This window comes from Bufo bufo, chromosome 4, assembly GCF_905171765.1.
Source record: "Bufo bufo chromosome 4, aBufBuf1.1, whole genome shotgun sequence".
NCBI classification, from domain to species: domain Eukaryota; kingdom Metazoa; phylum Chordata; class Amphibia; order Anura; family Bufonidae; genus Bufo; species Bufo bufo.
In genome coordinates this window covers 252,601,134-252,617,837 of record NC_053392.1, presented here as the reverse complement: position 1 = coordinate 252,617,837, position 16,704 = coordinate 252,601,134, and the positions used below count along the sequence as shown (strand labels likewise).

At 44.8% G+C, this 16,704-nt stretch overlaps 1 protein-coding gene across 3 annotated transcripts in view; it reads left to right on the top strand.

Annotated features, from left to right (window-relative positions):
* ECE2 (endothelin converting enzyme 2) overlaps nucleotides 1-16,704 on the top strand; it is a 134,594-nt gene that overhangs the window by 28,537 nt on the left and 89,353 nt on the right. For 2 of the 3 annotated variants that reach the window (XM_040426801.1, XM_040426800.1), the window contains one exon: nucleotides 13,969-14,055. In XM_040426801.1, coding sequence (XP_040282735.1) covers nucleotides 13,969-14,055 — 87 coding nt within the window. Of the gene's footprint in view, nucleotides 1-13,968; nucleotides 14,056-16,704 lie in introns of those variants that run through there. The other variant, XM_040426802.1, reaches the window with a different exon arrangement.

The window sequence follows — 16,704 nt, the reverse complement described above, 5'->3', positions numbered from 1 at the left end:
TAAATTGTTCACTTCTTCACTTTTAGGGTCCATTCACACGTCCGTTGTTTCTTTCCTGATCTGTTCCGTTTTTTGCTGAACAGATCTGGACCAGATCTGGACCCATTCATTTTCAATGGGTCCTGAAAAAAATCAGACATTGAGCTGTCCGTTTTTTTCCAGGACCCATTGAAAATGAATGGGTCCAGATCTGGTCCAGATCTGTTCAGCAAAAAACGGAACAGATCAGGAAAGAAAAAACGGACGTGTGAATGGACCCTTACTCTACCTTGAGAGACGGTTTGTTTCATTACCTCTGGTAATATTCCAGAAGAAATGCTCTTTGCTACTATAGTTACTCTTCTGAATCCCAGTAAAGCAGCTGATGTTTTAGGTAATTATCGACCTGTTTCACTGCTTAACAATGACTTGAACTTATATGTTAAAATTCTAGCTACTAGGCTGCATAAATTTCTTCCAGCCCATATTGACCTCATACAGATTGCTGAGATCTCAGGAATCCTCATGGTTTTCCTGTTTCTTTACGCTGAAAAAGCATTTGATAAATCTAGGTTTGAGGAGAACTTTGTTACTGCAGTAATGGGATTATACACTTCTCCTGGGCGAGGGTGTTGGCATGGGGCTTCTTCTCCAAGTCTTTCCATATATCAAAAGGCACTAGTCAGTGAGATAATTCGCACAGTGCCTGGGGTTCCTTGAGAGCTATCACGACAATTCTTACAGACCTTGGTATGATCTCTTATTATAAAATATTCTTCCTGTCAATGCTATTCAACAAAATTTCCTTCTGGATTATAAATTTAACTGGGCACCAAACCTAATCCAATATTTGGGTCTTGCCTTGACATCCCCCATCCGTAACCTTATCAAGGCTAATATGCAGTCCTTATGAACAGAACTGATGGAGGACTATGCTAGTTATTGTTATGGATTGTGAGAATTAACACAGTGAAAATGCTTATTCTACCTAAAGTCTTGTATAAACTTCAATGTCTCCACCTTATTATACCCAAGGGAACAATTCAGCAACTTCAGTCTGACCTGTTAGGGTTTATTTGAGTTGGGGGGTACCAGTCCTAGAATTGCCAAGAAAGCTTTATTCTCTCCTTTACAGTATCTCACAAAAGTGAGTACACACCTCACATTTTTGTATATATTTTATTATATCTTTTCATGGGACAACATTGAAGATATGACACTTTGATACAATGTAAAGTAGTCAGTGTACAACTCCTACTGTTCACCGCTGCTGTCTATGGTTTTTGCCATAGACATACAGCGGAGAGCAGGAAGAGAGAAGGGAGATGGCACATGCACACTGCGCGCACCGTCTTCTCATACTGCTGATTGGCAGGGTGCCGGAGGACGGACCCCCGCCGATCTCATATTGATGACCTATCCTGAGGATAGGTCATCAATAGTAAAAGCCGGACAACCCCTTAAACTCCTGATGGTGGTTCTGTCCTTTAGTTGCCCTTCTATAGTCACATCTCTCTGATCTGCTATTCCAATTGATGCATGCCCCTCTGTTTCTTTTCCCTGCTTTGGGTAATTTGGGCAAGGATGTTTTAGGTGGATCTGGATGCATGCCTGGCCACCATGTGCAAAACTATAGTTAAGAGTTGGAAACAAGCCTGTACTCCAGCCATTTCTGATGAAATTACCCTTATAAATCAATATATGCAACATTAGCTAATTTATGCTAAAAACCCCTATGCTGACACTCTTCCTGCAGTACCACTTTGACATGCTTTATCTTCTATGTTTTCCTTTTTTGTCCTTCTCTCTAGTAACCTTACGATCAGTCTATTACGTGTATTTCCGATAAACCAATTTCTGTATCTGTACAGTAATACACCTTGGACATACTGTATGTGAGCTTAAAGGGGTTATCCCACCTTCTGTTTTGCGTGCCGTGGCTGCTCTCTTCTCTTGGCAGACTGCTCAGTCAGGGGGCGTTGACCTTCCTATTGCGTGGCAGCCGAATCAGTGCTCTGCTGACATAATCCCCCTGCCGCATGTGTGTGTGTGTGTGCGTGCTCACATCTGAGCCGGGAGTGGCAGAGGTGCACGATACAGAGAGACTGCGCATGTGCTGACTTTACAGCTGAAGAAATGACAGGATGAACGGGTTTGACTGTGCATGCGCGGTCATGCGAGAGGAATAAACTTACGAAGGGAGGCAAGAGATTGACCACGCATGCGCGGATATGCAGGATCCCATGAAGCTGGCCATCCAGCCTACAAGAAGACAGAGGAGGACACCACGCAAACGCGGCTACCGTGGCAGTGTCGCGGTGATGGCCGTAACCATTGGCAACCACATGTACACAACTCAGAGGAAGAAATGCAAATAGAGAGGAAAGGAGGAGGAATCGATTAAAACATGTATTTAGTAAATTGCATATGGTGGGATAAACAACACAATAATTTAAACTTTATTACAAGGGATAACCCCTTTAAGTATAACATTATACAGGAGAATTGTTGTTTGTGCTGTTTTTGTTCTGTTTTATATCTCACTACACTGTGCAGTCCTAGAGACTAGTACCTATATTGTATCTTCTGTGCCACACTGGTGCATTCATTGACTATTGTCTATTTGGATCATTTCACCGGTGTCTATGTACAACGTATAGACACCTGTGCATTTTCTGTTCTCCGTCATTGCTTTGTCATTTTGAATTGTCTAAAATTTAATAGTGCAAGTTTAAAGTGCAAAAAATATGCCTCAAAAAATGGCATGAGTGAACGAGTAAAGACGATTGTGCCTGATCTATAATTCACTAGCACGAGCTATAGACATAATTGTGCAACAGAATAGAGATGGCTGAGTGAGTTTGGCATGTTCATGTGTTGTGGCAAATATGTAGGGTGTGTATGTTGTAATTCTTTTGCTATGTAAAGTGTCATTCTTACACTACTTGTGATAAATGTGCCTTCAACATTCTTAAATTTTAATGCAGGTAGTGTAGCACAGTTCTACATACAAGCTACAGTAATACAAGCTACTCTAATATGTAAGTAATTTAAGTTCATGCTGTTGGCTAACTGTTTGGCTTGTTACCCTAAATTCATAGAACTAGTGAATCAGATATACGCCACAAAATGTTCCAAATAGTAGGGGTTACAGCAGATTGTTAGCAGTGGCATACCACGTCGATTCTCATAAAACCACATTGTAATACTGTACAGAGAATGCATTGGATCTAGAGATGAGCGAATCGAAGTTGATGAAGTGGAATTCGATACGAATTTCAGGAAAAATTCGATTTGCACCGAATCCGAATTTCCTCAAGCTTCGTGGTAACGAATCGCATTTTTCCTAAAATGGCTGCTGCACTTGTTAGGACATGGAGCAAGGAACTCTAGGAACGAGGGATTACCCACAATGCCATGCATGCAGCCAGCCAGCCCTGTGATATCACAGCCCTATAAATAGCCTCAGCCATCTTGGATTCAGCCATTTTCCAGTGTACTCAGTGCAGGGAGAGACGTCAGCAGGCGCTAGGGTCAGTGGTAGAAAAGACTTAAAAACTTTGAATTGAAGTTCAGGGAAAGGATAGGGAGGAATCATTCCACAGTATTGAAGCAGAACAGGGTTCAGTAGGGGAGGTTACAGCCTGGGTAATAGGAACACTCCTATTACACCTTGCTGCACTGACTGGGGATTCAAATTGCCATTATACAGCTCTGTAATTCCAGCAAACCGTTCTTGTTATTGGGGTGCAAGTGCTGTTTGATACAGCCATTAACAGAGTTTATTACAAGGAAATATTTCCACGTCTTATTTGCCCTTGCGCTGTGCAGTTATATGTTCTAAAGCATTTTTTGGCTTGTATTATTGGGAAAAAGGGCTTATTAGCTGTTGTGTGGCGAAGTGGGAAAATTATAGCCCCTTTTGGCATGTATTAGTGGCAAAAAAGTATATATTATTTGCCGTTCAGTGGTGCAGTTATATTTTGTAAAGCCCTTTTTGGCATGTATTTGTGGAACAAAAATATATATTATTTGCCGTTCAGCGGTGCAGTTATATGTTCTAAAACCCTTTTTGGGGTGTATTAGTGGCACAAAAAAATATATTATTTGCCGTTCAGCGGTGCAGTTATATGTTCTAAAGCCGTTTTTGGCATGTATTAGTGGCACAAAAAAAAGTATTTGTCGTTGTGTGGTGAAGTGAGAAAATGACAGCCCTTTTTGGCATGTATTAGTGGGGAAAAAATATATATTTGCTGTTCAGCTGTGCAGTTATATGTTCTAAAGCACTTTTTGTTGTGTATTAGTGGCAAAAAATATATATTATTTGCCATTCAGCGGTGCAGTTATATGTTCTAAAGCCCTTTTTGGCGTGCATTAGTGGCAAAAAAATATATATTATTCAATGTAGTTATATGTTCTAAAGCCTTTTTTGGCGTGTATTAGTGGCACAAAAAAAAGTATTTGCCATTTTGTGGTGAAGTGAGAAAATGACAGCCCTTTTTGCCGTTCAGCGGTGCAGTTATATGTTCTAAAGCCTTTTGTGGCATGTATTAGTGATAAAAATTAAGGCCCTATTTGACGATCAGCGGTGCAATTATATGTTCTAAAGCCTTTTGTGGCATGTATAAGTGGAAAAAAGTAAGGGCCTATTTGCCGTTCAGCGGTGCAGTTATATGTTCTAAAGCCTTTTTTGCCGTATATTAGTGGGGAAAAAAAGGGCTTATTAGCCGTTGTGTGGTAAAGTGAGAAAATTACTGACTTTTTTGGGTGTTTAAATTCTCTTTTTATTTATTTATTTGATCTAACAGTATGTCAGACAGAGAAGTGCCAGGCCCTGCACAGGGCAGTGGCAGAGGCCTAAATGTTTCTGGCGCAGGCACAGGTCGAAGCAGAGTAAGGGGGCGTGGCAGCAGAAGTTGCAGCGAGAGTCCTGAATTCCCAGTGTCATCTAGCGGTCGTGTCTTGACCAGCAACCCAGCGGTTCTTGAATGGTTGACTCGGTCATCCACTTCATCCCAAGTGACATCAGACACCCCAGCCAAGAGTCGGTGGGTTCATCAGACACAAGCCTTAGTTGGCATGGCCCGGGAGCAGGCCCTGTGCCCTCACCTGTCCTCAACCTGCATCTGTCCTTTTTTATTCCCTCAGCCAGACAAGTATTATATGCTGTGGGCTCAGCTCCACTATACAGCGAGGACAAGCTACTAGAGGACAGTCAGCAGCTACTGGCCAGCCAAGATGTGGAAGAGACATCCGCCGCTTCCTCCGGTAGGCGGGCAAGTAGTAGTGATGAGGAGAGTGGCGTGGGAGCTGGTGTTGGGAGCGATCAGGCTCCTGACCCAGAGACCATTGAGGAGGACATTAGTGACGTGCAGACAGTACTTGATGATGATGATGCAGCTGATGGCACTTGGGAGCCGGGTGAATTAGGGGCTTCATCATCATCGACAGAAGAGGGTGGCAGCTTGCCTGTGAGGCAGCGGCAGAGCCAGCAAGTCGCTAGCGTGGCCGGGAGTCAGCAGGGTGGCAGCAGTGGGAGGATGGGAGCCAAACATGCCCGGGGTAGACCACCCGATTCGCAGGAGCCTACCTACCCGGAAAGTAGTTGTGCAGGGGTTCACGGAAGCAGCAGCGGTAGCAGTCAGTCAGTGCGAAGTGTTGGGGGTAAAATCACCTACTCGGCGGTGTGGCAGTTTTTTGTTAAGCTGCCGGAGGAGGTGAACATGGCCATTTGTAGAATCTGTGGGCAGAAAGTGAAGCGTGGCCAGGGTGCCAATGTTGGCACCACAGCCCTGCGTCAACATATGCAGCGTCACCATAAAGTGACCTGGGAGACCGTGGCTCCGATGTGGTGGTCCATCCTGCCGCAGCAACCGCTGCATCACCCAGTGGCACGCACTCGATTTCAGGCAGTCGAGGCTCCACCACCTTAGCCGAAGGAAGCTGTCTGTCCTTACCATCATCTGCTGGTCCTGATGCTCCTGCTCTTCCTCCTCGTCAGTCATTCCGTCAGCAATTGATCACCAAAGAGATTACCAAGGGACAACAGTATGCGTGCACTCATTCAATGGCGCAGAAGTTGAATGGGCTCCTGGCCAAGTTGCTGGTGCTGCAGTCCCTCCCTTTCCAAGTGATAGACTCTGCCTTTCAGAGAACTGATGGCTTGTGCCGAGCCGAGGTGGAGTGTCCCAAGCCGTCATTTCTTTGCCAAAACGGCAGTACCAGCCCTGCACACGTATGTAGAACAGAAGGTGGGCCAGTCCTTGAGCCTGTCGGTGTCTGCCAAAGTGCACGGCGGTGCCGACGTGTGGAGCTGTAACTATGGTCAGGGACAATACATGTCCTTCACAGCCCACTGTCTGATTGTGGTTTCTGCACAGCCACACCAGCAACTTGGCCAAGTGACGCCGCTTCTGCCTCCATGTTCTCACCCCATTAGTCCTGCGACAATGTCCGCCTCTGCCTGCTCACTCTCCACCGTGTCCTCAGCCTCCACTGCAGGGACAATTCACAGTGCCCCTCCAGCATACCACATGTGATGGGCACAGCGGTGTCACGATGTTCTGCACTTCGTTTGCCTGGGCAAACGGAGTCACACAGGGGAGGAACTGCTCTGTGTCCTTCATCATGAAATCGAATCCTGGCTTTCTCCGTGACAACTCAAAATCTGAACCATGGTGACCGACAACGGGAAGAACATGGTGTCAGTGCTGCATCAAGGAGGGCTGAGCCAATCAGCCTGCATGGCACATGTGTTCAATCTGATTGTCAAGCGGTTCCTGAAGTCTTCCACCCATCTGCAAGACATCATAAAAATAGCCAGAAAACTTTGCATGCACTTCAGCCACTCGTACACCACAAAGCACACCCTCTTTGAGCTGCAGCGGCAGAACAGCATCCCCCAACATAGGCTGATATGCAACGTTTCCACCCGTTGGAATTCCACCCCCCATATACGAACAGAGAAAGGCCATAAATGATTTCTTGATGATCCAAGCCAACAGGAGTACTCCCCTGTGTAACTTAGATGTCAGCCAGTTGCAGCTCATGCATGACACCTGCCGTTTGCTCAGGCCCTTTGAGGAGGCCACGTTATTTGTCAGTGGCCAGGACTCCGGAATGAACAACGTCATTCCACTGCATCATGTCCTGGAACAGATTCTGGTAAATCTGTCTGATCAGGGAACGAGACGTGGTACCCAGATCTCACGGGCACATGAGCCCTGTGGGGGCTGAACTGGAGGAGGAGGAGGACATTGGAGCACAAGCAATGTGTAGCAAAATGGGTGGTTTTTATACACAGGTGACAGGAGAGGAGGAGCAGGAGCAGCCACAGGAGCCACAGGGTGATGAGGAAGACAAGGCAGAGGACCCAGACACACCATGGCAGTATGCAGTGGAGATGGAGGCAGGAAGTCCCTCCGAGTCACTTGCACAAATGGCCCGATGCATGCTCACTTGCTTGCTTATTGTCAGCATTCAGCAGAGGGATGACTTCTGGCTCTCAACCTATTTGAAACCTCGCTACCGGTCCAAAATAGGGGCCTTTTTTTTACACCCGCTGAGAGGGAGGACAAACTGAACTACTATAGAGACATCCTGCCTATCTGCGCCATCGTCCATCCTCTCGCAGGTCTGGCCGGGGGGGGGGGGCCTTCTGCACTCATGTTCCTCTGCCATGGCTGCTTTGGCAGGGTGGAGGAGTAGGAGCAGTTTCAGCTCCATCAGCAGCAACTTGAGTCTAGAGTCGCTGATGAGCAGCCTAGTGAAGAAACTACTCACCAGCAGCAGCTAGACCTGGAGCAGGACCCCAAGTGAGCAGCCGCCGCCGGGCACAGGGAGATGAGCGCTTCCATTGCGCTCATCTCCATTGTAAACTGTCTGTGCCAGCGGAGGTGCAGGGGAGGGAGAGGCGTGTCCCTTCCCTTTCCTCTGATAGGCTGCAGGCAGGCACCGATGTGGAGGAGAGGCCCCGCCCCCTAATTACTCCTGTTTACCTTTCTAAAGCTAAAGGACCTTTGATGATGTCATCACAGTCCAGGTCCTGCACAGTGTAAAGTGTAGTTCCCAGGTTAGAACAGTGCATCTGCCAGGACCTGTGATGACATCATCTTCAACATCACAGGTCCTGCAGAATCTAGCAAAGGAACTGCACCAAAAATGGTGTAGTTCCTAGGTTTCAAAGGTACATCTGCCAGGACCTGTGATGACATCATCACAGGTCCTTCAACCCCTAACAGCAAGTATTAAAAGTTCACAAGCAGCTCTGTATTGATCCATACAGACTGGAATGGAGAGGTAAGAGGAGGTCCTCCACTTTTCATCATTTACCCCCCCCCCCCCCCCCATGCCCTGTTTTTACTCATTGCTAACTCATGTATACTACTTCAGACAGTTACCACTACCTCATGTACCTCACAGTGACTATAATGCAAAACTGACCACATATTTCTATAAACACTGCATCTACAGTATTATACCTTCTATGTGTCACATCAATACACTGCTCTGTGTATATATATATATATATATATATATATACACACACACACATACATGCACACACACTGCATATATTACACAGTATTATACATGCAATATGTACAGATATATAGTATATACCGCAGTGCACTGATATGTGAGGTATGAGGTATAATAGATGCTGTGTGTACAGATATCAGTACACTTCTGTATATACTATATATGTGAGGTACGAGGTATAATAGATGCAGTGTGTACAGATATATAGTATATACAGCAGTGTACTGATATGTGAGGTACGAGGTGTCAATACACTGCTGTATTTACTATATACCTGTACACACTGCATCTATTATACCTCGTACCTCACATATTACACTACTGTATATACTGTATACCTGTACACACTGCATCTATTATACCTCGTACCTCACATATTACACTACTGTATATACTGTATACCTGTATACACTGCATATATTATACCCCGTACCTCACATATCAGCACACTGCTGTATATACTATATACCTGTACACACTGCATCTATTATACCCTGTACCTCACATATCAGAACACTAGGGAATATACTATATACCTGTACACACTGCATCTATTATACCGCGTACCTCACATAACTGTACACTGCTGTATATAATATACATCTGCATCTATTATACCTCTTTTGTGTGCCAGGGCTGTTTTGTAATCCCATTCCGGCCCTGATGGCATAAATTATAAAACGCAGCAGCAAGAATAGTTCATGGAACAAAGGGAGGGGCTATAAAAGGGGAATGGGGGCCCAATTTAGATTCCTGCTATGGGGCCCAGTGATTTTTATGTATGCCCCTGGCTGCAGGCACTAGGCCGGCAGCCTATCAGAGGCCGGCGCAATGATGTCATCGTGCCGCCTGAGCCTTACATTACAGCGTGGGACACAGGAAGAGGCTGCATCGCATCGCTGACACTTAGGTAAGTATAAGTGTTTTTTTTTTGTTTTTTTTTACAATAGTGTTACTGGCACATTGGGGAGGCTTATTACAAAACTGGCACATGATGATGGGGGGGGACTTTATACTGGCACATGATGATGGGGGGGAACTTTATACTGGCACATGATGATGGGGGGGGACTTTATACTGGCACATGATGATGGGGGACTTAATACTGGCACATGATGATGGGGGGACTTAATACTCGCACATGATGATGGGGGGACTTAATACTGGAACATGGGGGGGCTTAATACTGGCACGTGATGGGGGGCTTATTACTGGCACGTGATGGGGGCTCATTACTGGCACGTGATGGGGGGCTCATTACTGGCACGTGATGGGGGCTCATTACTGGCACGTGATGGGGGGCTTATTACTGGCACGTGATGGGGGCTCTTGTTACTGGCACGTGATGGGGGCTTATTACTGGCACATTGGGGGGCTCTTGTTAATGGCACGTTATTGAGGGCACTTATTACTGGCACATTATTGGTGGGCACTATAGGGGCATCTACTGAGGCCACAAAGAAGGGGTGTTTTATATGGGGGGCTCTGTACAGTAGCATTTTATACTGGGACACATTATGGTGGGTACTATGGAGAAGGGGAGAGAGGAGTACTATGGAGTCATCTACGGGGGGCACTAAGAAGGGGTATTTTATACTTGCAAATTATGGGGGACACTGAGGGCATCTACTGGGGCACGATATATGGGACATTTTATACTGGTACATTATGGGGGGCACTAGCAGGAAGGGGGGAGAGGAGCACTATGGAGGCATTTACTGGTGCACTATATAGGGGTATTTTATACTGGCACATTATGGGGGAAATTAGCTCAACTGGGGGCATAAGGGGGTATGTTTTGCACATTATAAGGAGAATTATTTCTACTGGGGGGCATTATGGTGGGTTTTATTACTCCCCCATGGTATGACCCCCTAGTAGCAGCACCAGCCTCTCTCTGCTCTGCTATCCCTCTGCCCCTTCTCCAAATCCTTATTATAAAATCTTACTCATTAGGATAAAACACAACATCAGCTCCGCCGAGCCCCCGGCCAAGTGTTGAAGTGGTGTCCGAGATCCCCAAGGGCCAAGCCAAGTAACTGTACGTTTTCATGTGAAATATGTTTATTTTATATATGTACACTCCTGTGAGAGGCGGGGAGGGAGATCTGTGGATGACACTGTTATAGGGAGGGAGATCTGTGGATGACGCTGTTATGGAGGGGGAAATGGGGATGACACTGTCATGGGGTGGATCTGTGGATGACACATATAGCATAAGATGCTATATACGGTATGTGGCATCCACAGATCCCCCCCATAGCAGTGTCATCCACAGATCCCCCTCTCTATAAAAGTGTCATCCACAGACAGCTGGACTTTTCTTCCCTGTTGCGGTTTTAGGTATTGGGTAAAGTATTGCAGCATTTCTAAGCGTACTTGTGTAAATGTATCATTGTTATAGCTGCCCCCCCTACTTTTGTCCTGGCCCCCAGTGTGCCCCCCCAAAATTTGAAAGCTAGAGACGCCACTGCTGGGAAGCCAAACTGGATTTGTGGCCGCAACTGGCAGAATTTGCCCTGGAAAAGCTGTCCTGCCCAGCCAGTAGTGTGGTATCAGAGCGGGTGTTTAGTACGGCGGGGGCCATAGTTACCCCAAGAAGTTGCCTGTCCACCCAAAATGTGGAGAGACTGACCTTTTTCAAGATGAATCAGGCGTGGATCAGCCAGGATTTCCACACACCAATGCCTGATGCATCAGACTAGATCATCTATGGTGCCCACACTAACACTTTCACAAAAGAGTTTTTTTCTGGCTACCTGCCTCAGCTACTATTCTGATGCTGCCTGATGCCACACATCTGATGCCAAGTGCTCCTTCTTTCACCCACCATCCCAAGCTGTTACTTGTATTGCCACCCACCTCCCCACTCTGTCAACGGGTCACTCTGTGGTCTCCTGATGCTGCTGCCACCTCACCACTCAGGTCTCCTGATGCTGCTGCCACCTCCACACTGTCATTGTGCCACCCTGTGGCCTCTTCCTGATGCTGCCGCCACCTTCACACTCTGTCATTGTGCCACTCTGTGGCCTCCTGATGCTGCTGCTGCCACCTCCTCACTGTCACTGTGCCATTCTGTGGCATCCTCCTGATGCTGCTGCCGCCATCTCCACACTCTGTTATTGTGCCACTCTGTGGCCCCCTGATGCTGCTGCCACCTTCACACTGTCATTGTGCCACTCTGTGGCATCCTCTTGATGCTGCTGCCACCTCCACACTCTGTCATTGTGCTACTCTGTGGCCCCCTGATGCTGCTGCCACTTCTACACTGTCGTGCCACCCTGTGGCCTCCTCCTGATGCTGCTTTTGCCGCCACCTCCACACTCTGTCATTGTGCCACTCTGTGGCCTCCTCCTGATGCTGCTGCCATCTCCAGACTCTGTCATTGGGCCACTCTGTGGTCTCCTCATGCTGCTTCCACCTCACCACTATGTCATAGGGCCACTCTGTGGACTTCTCATGCTGTTCCCACCCTCCCCACTTCATGACTGGGCCACTATTTTGCCTTTCGGTCTGGCTGACATCATCATTTATTTGACCCTTCTTCTGATCTGTCAGAAGGAAGGAAAAATGAGACGCACAACGGATCCTGTCTATGTAACAGCTGTAAGGCCTGCATGACATGGTCCCTATTTTGCATCAGAATTGGCTTATGATTCGGTAGCCAAAAGCAGGAGTGGGTACAAAACACAGAAGACATGCGAATATTCCATTCATCTGTCATCTCTGTTTTGGATTCACTCCTGTTTTTTGGGCTTTAGCAAAACTGATGGATTACTGAGAAAATGCTGACAGAGTAAAGGCGGATGCTCCACAGACAGGATCCGTTTTTTGTGGGTAATTGCTCTGACGGATCAGAGGAAGGGCAAAATAATCAGTGACGTCAACACAAAATTACTGCTGACACCCTCTCCACTCTGGGGGCTCTACTTCTATAAGCGTTTAATAGAACAGGTTCTGTAGAAATCTATGTGGAATCAGTGAATTGGTGTAAAATGAGTGCGCTCTTTCACGCTATAGTAGGATCTTGGACCTCTGCATGGTTCTTCATACCTGGTGCTAACATTGACCTGTAAGGCTGAGTTCACACTTGAGTTATTTGGTCAGTTTTGGCCCCGTAACTGCCCAAATAAGTGAAGTGTGCACTGATTCTAAGAGCGACGCCTGTCATTTGCATGTCATACTAACTCACAGTATTGTTTCACTACCACAGCAGACTCCCTATGCATGTTACTGCAAGACACAGTGTTCTACACCACTATACAGGCTCTCTGCAGTCAGGAAATAGCAATTTTTTAACACGATTTGCCATTCACCAGGTAAAAGTATTCTTGATGTAGATACCAAAATCATCATTTCTGGGCAGCAGATTGTTCTGTGTAAACAGTGATTTACTTACCAGAAACAATAGTTACTTACCAGAAACAATAGTACAGTGAAAAGCAATTATAGTAGCAATCACTCATTCCAAGACAGCGGAGGTAAGAGTTGCATGTAAATGCAGTTCTCACCTCCGATCAAGGTTAGGCAATGCCTACACAGTTGGCTCATGTAAAAGGACCTTTAGACTGCCATTGTTCAATGTGTGTTGGCTTATCCTAGCAATATGACATAATTTACTATTAAGGGAATAACCCTTTAAATGCTAAAACTACAACTTAACCCATGAAAAACAAGACTGCAAAGAGCTGCATAGACATAAAAGTAAAAATCACTGTTATAATAAAAAAAATAAACCAAAAAATGTAGAATTTGATATGGCTGAAAGATTAGCATATTATTGTACTTTTCCCCGGTAGAAGCTGGGAAATCATATGGCCAGATAGTCTGATATTCAAGATATCAGACTATCAGCAAGGTTTTATGAACCAGGACCCACAGGCATGGTTTGATTATTTAAAAAAGAAAAAGTGTTGAAGGGGTTTTTCGATATTTTTGAACTCATGAACTATCCTCCGGAACCCCCACCAATCAGCTGTTTGAGAAGGTATCAGTGCTCACAGTAGCACCGCTGCCTTCTCGCACCTTTCGCTAGGTCTTGTTACATCAGGTCCGTTGGTCACATGGCCTAGGCGCAGCTTAGCCCCATTGGGCTGAGCTGCGATACCAAGCACAGCCGCTATCAAATGGATGCCAATGTGCTTGGTGAGCAGAGAGAAGGTCACATCGCTAATGCGAGTGCTGGTCCCTTCTCAAACAGCTGATCGGCGGGGGGTCCCGAGTGTCGGATCCCTCAGATACGGATGACCTATCCACTAAGGATTCATCTCAGTAAGCCAGAGCAATCTCAGTATTGACTTGTTACACTGAGTGTTGTGATTATTTTTTTACTGTATTATTTTTTCACAATCCTTTTGTATCTTGATATATTTTATAAAAAATAATTAACAAATGCTTTTTGCACAAGCTGCTACAATGTATATTCTAAAGTTTGCCTTCTTTTTGCAGATGTCTGACTACAAACGTGCTACGTTTCATGATGAGGATATTCCGGACCCTACAGGGGAGACAGCTTCATCTCCTGATACTGTAGAGGTAAGAGAGAGACAATCTAAACAATATCCGTTTTCCCTGTTTATATATTGCATTATTATTTAATTATACTGTCAGATAAGTTTAAATATGAACAAGACAAATAATAATTTACAGTATAGTTCCACTAGTATAGACCATCTTTATTTGATTGTGGGGATCCGATCCCTGGGACCCCTGATGATTAGTAGAATAAAAGTTCCTCTAATTGTTTACACAGGCACAGTGGCTCATTTATATGGGGGTGCCATTAAGTCTCATTCAAGTGAATAGGACTGAACTGCGGTATCAGGCCCAACCACACCTGTTTGTATGGTGCTATGCCTGTGTAAATAATAAAGGGAATGTGAATCTGACCATTATTCTTTTTGAAAAGAGGGAGATTTGTGTCTCACTTGAAGCTTATGAAACATTTTCTGGAAAAAAGAAAAAAAAAAAAAGAAAAAACTGAATTAACTATAAAACACTGCACAATCATCAGTTTATACTTTATTCACATCCATAGCTACATTCAAAACTTCCCATGCATTCCCATAGACCCTTAGAGGAGTGTATGTCTGCACTGTGCTGACAGATAGAAAAGGTCTGAATGAAATTTAGAATGTGAATAGACAAGAGGATACCATGTAATGCATGATTATTACAAGACAGATAAATAAATTTGTTTTAATAAATAAAATAAATAAAAAAATTACAGAAAGCATACAGTACAATCAAACAAGGTCAACCAAAGTAAGACTGACTTCACACTTGCAGCGTAGCTGGTTAGTGCTGCGTGCCCGCCGGACCCCATTGACTATAATGGGGTCTGGTGAAGATCCGGACGCTCCCTGGCATAAATGCCAGGATTCAGCAGGACAAAAATAGCTGTATGCAACAGTTTTTGCCTGGCCGAATCCCATCATTTATGCCAGGATATGGCGGGATCCCATTATAGTCAATAGAGTCCGGTGGGCATGTGGTACTATCTGGCTATGCTGGACCTGAATGCTGTTCTATGCTGGAACCGCATGCCAGATAGCTTTGCCGCAAGTTTGAAGTTAGCCTTAGAACTAATGAAGAATAACCAAATCTTGCCAAAGACACCATCCCATAGCAGGGACCAAATGATCAAAAGCCAGGAGTGTTGCAAATTAACTAAATGTTCTGGAAAGAGATGGGGCAGGTTCAAATAGAATTCACAAATTGTTTCCAAGCATGTTAAATTAACAACACATACAGTGGCATGCAAAAGTTTGAGCACCCCTGGTCAAAATTACTGTTAGCTTGAACAGTTAAGCAAGTTGAAGATGAAATGATCTCCAAAAGGCATAAAGATAACACATTCCCTTTCTATTTGAAGCAAAAACATTTTTTTTTCATCTTCTACATTTTCAAAATAACAAAAAAGGAAAAGGGCTTGAAGCAAAACTTTGGGCACTCTGCATGGTTGGTACCTGGTAGCACCTGCTTTGGCAAGTATCACAGCTTGTAAACGCTTTTTGGAGCCAGCCAAGTTTTTCAACTCTTGTCTGAGGGATTTTCATCCATTCTTCCTTGCAAAAGTCTTCCAGTTCTGTGAGATTCTTGGACTGTCTTGTATGCACTGCTCTTTTGAGATCTATCCACAGATTTTCAATGATGTTCAGATCAGGGTACTGTGAGGACCATGGTAAAACCTTCAGCTTGTGTCTTTTGAAGTAGTCTATTGTGGATTGTGAAGTACATTTAGGATCATTATCCATTTGTAGAAGCAATCCTCTTTTCAAATTCAGCTTTTTCACAGTTGTTCTTATGTTTGCTTTTAGAATTTGTCGGAATTTCATTGAATTCACTCTTCCCTCTACCCATGAAATATTCCTCGTGCCATTGGCTGCAACACAGCCCCAAAGCATGAGTGATCCACCCCCATGCTTAATGGTTGGAGAGGTGTTTTTTTTTCATGAAATTATTTTCCCTTTTTTCTCCAACATAGAGAAAATGCTCATTGTGGCCAAAGAGTTCTATTTTAACCTCATCGATCCACAGGACTTGTTTCCAAAATGCATCAGGTTTGTTTAGATGTTCTTTTGCAAACTTCTGATGCTGAATTTTGTGGTGAGGATGCAGGAGAGGTTTTCTTCGGATGACTCTTCCATGAAGGCCATATTTGTGCAAGTGGTGCTGAACAGTAGAACAATGTACCACAACTCCAGAGTCTGTTAAATCTTTCTAAAGGTCTTTTGCACTCAAGTGGGGGTTCTGGTTTGCCTTTCTAGCAATCCTACGAGCAGCTGTCTCTAAAAATTTTCTTGGTCTTCCAGACATTCTGTTGACCTCCTCTGTTCCTGGTAACTGCTATTTCTTAATTACATTGAGAACTGAGGAAATGGCAACCTGAAAACACTTTGCTATCTTCTTATAGCTGTTAGGCAGCTGTTGTTTTTTGGGACAAGGTTAGAGGAGTCTGGGTATTTATAAAGCTTTGAAATGGCCTTCCCTAACAATGATTGTGAACAAGCCTTAACCCTAACAGGCTATTTAAGGTCTGAGACCTTGGTCAAAGTTATCTGAGTGCTCAAATCTCCTTGGGTTCCCATACTTTTGCAAGGTACCCCTTTGCTTTTTTTTTTACTCTAAAATTGTACAAAACCAAAATAATACACTAACATTGCTTAAAATGTTGAAACGTGT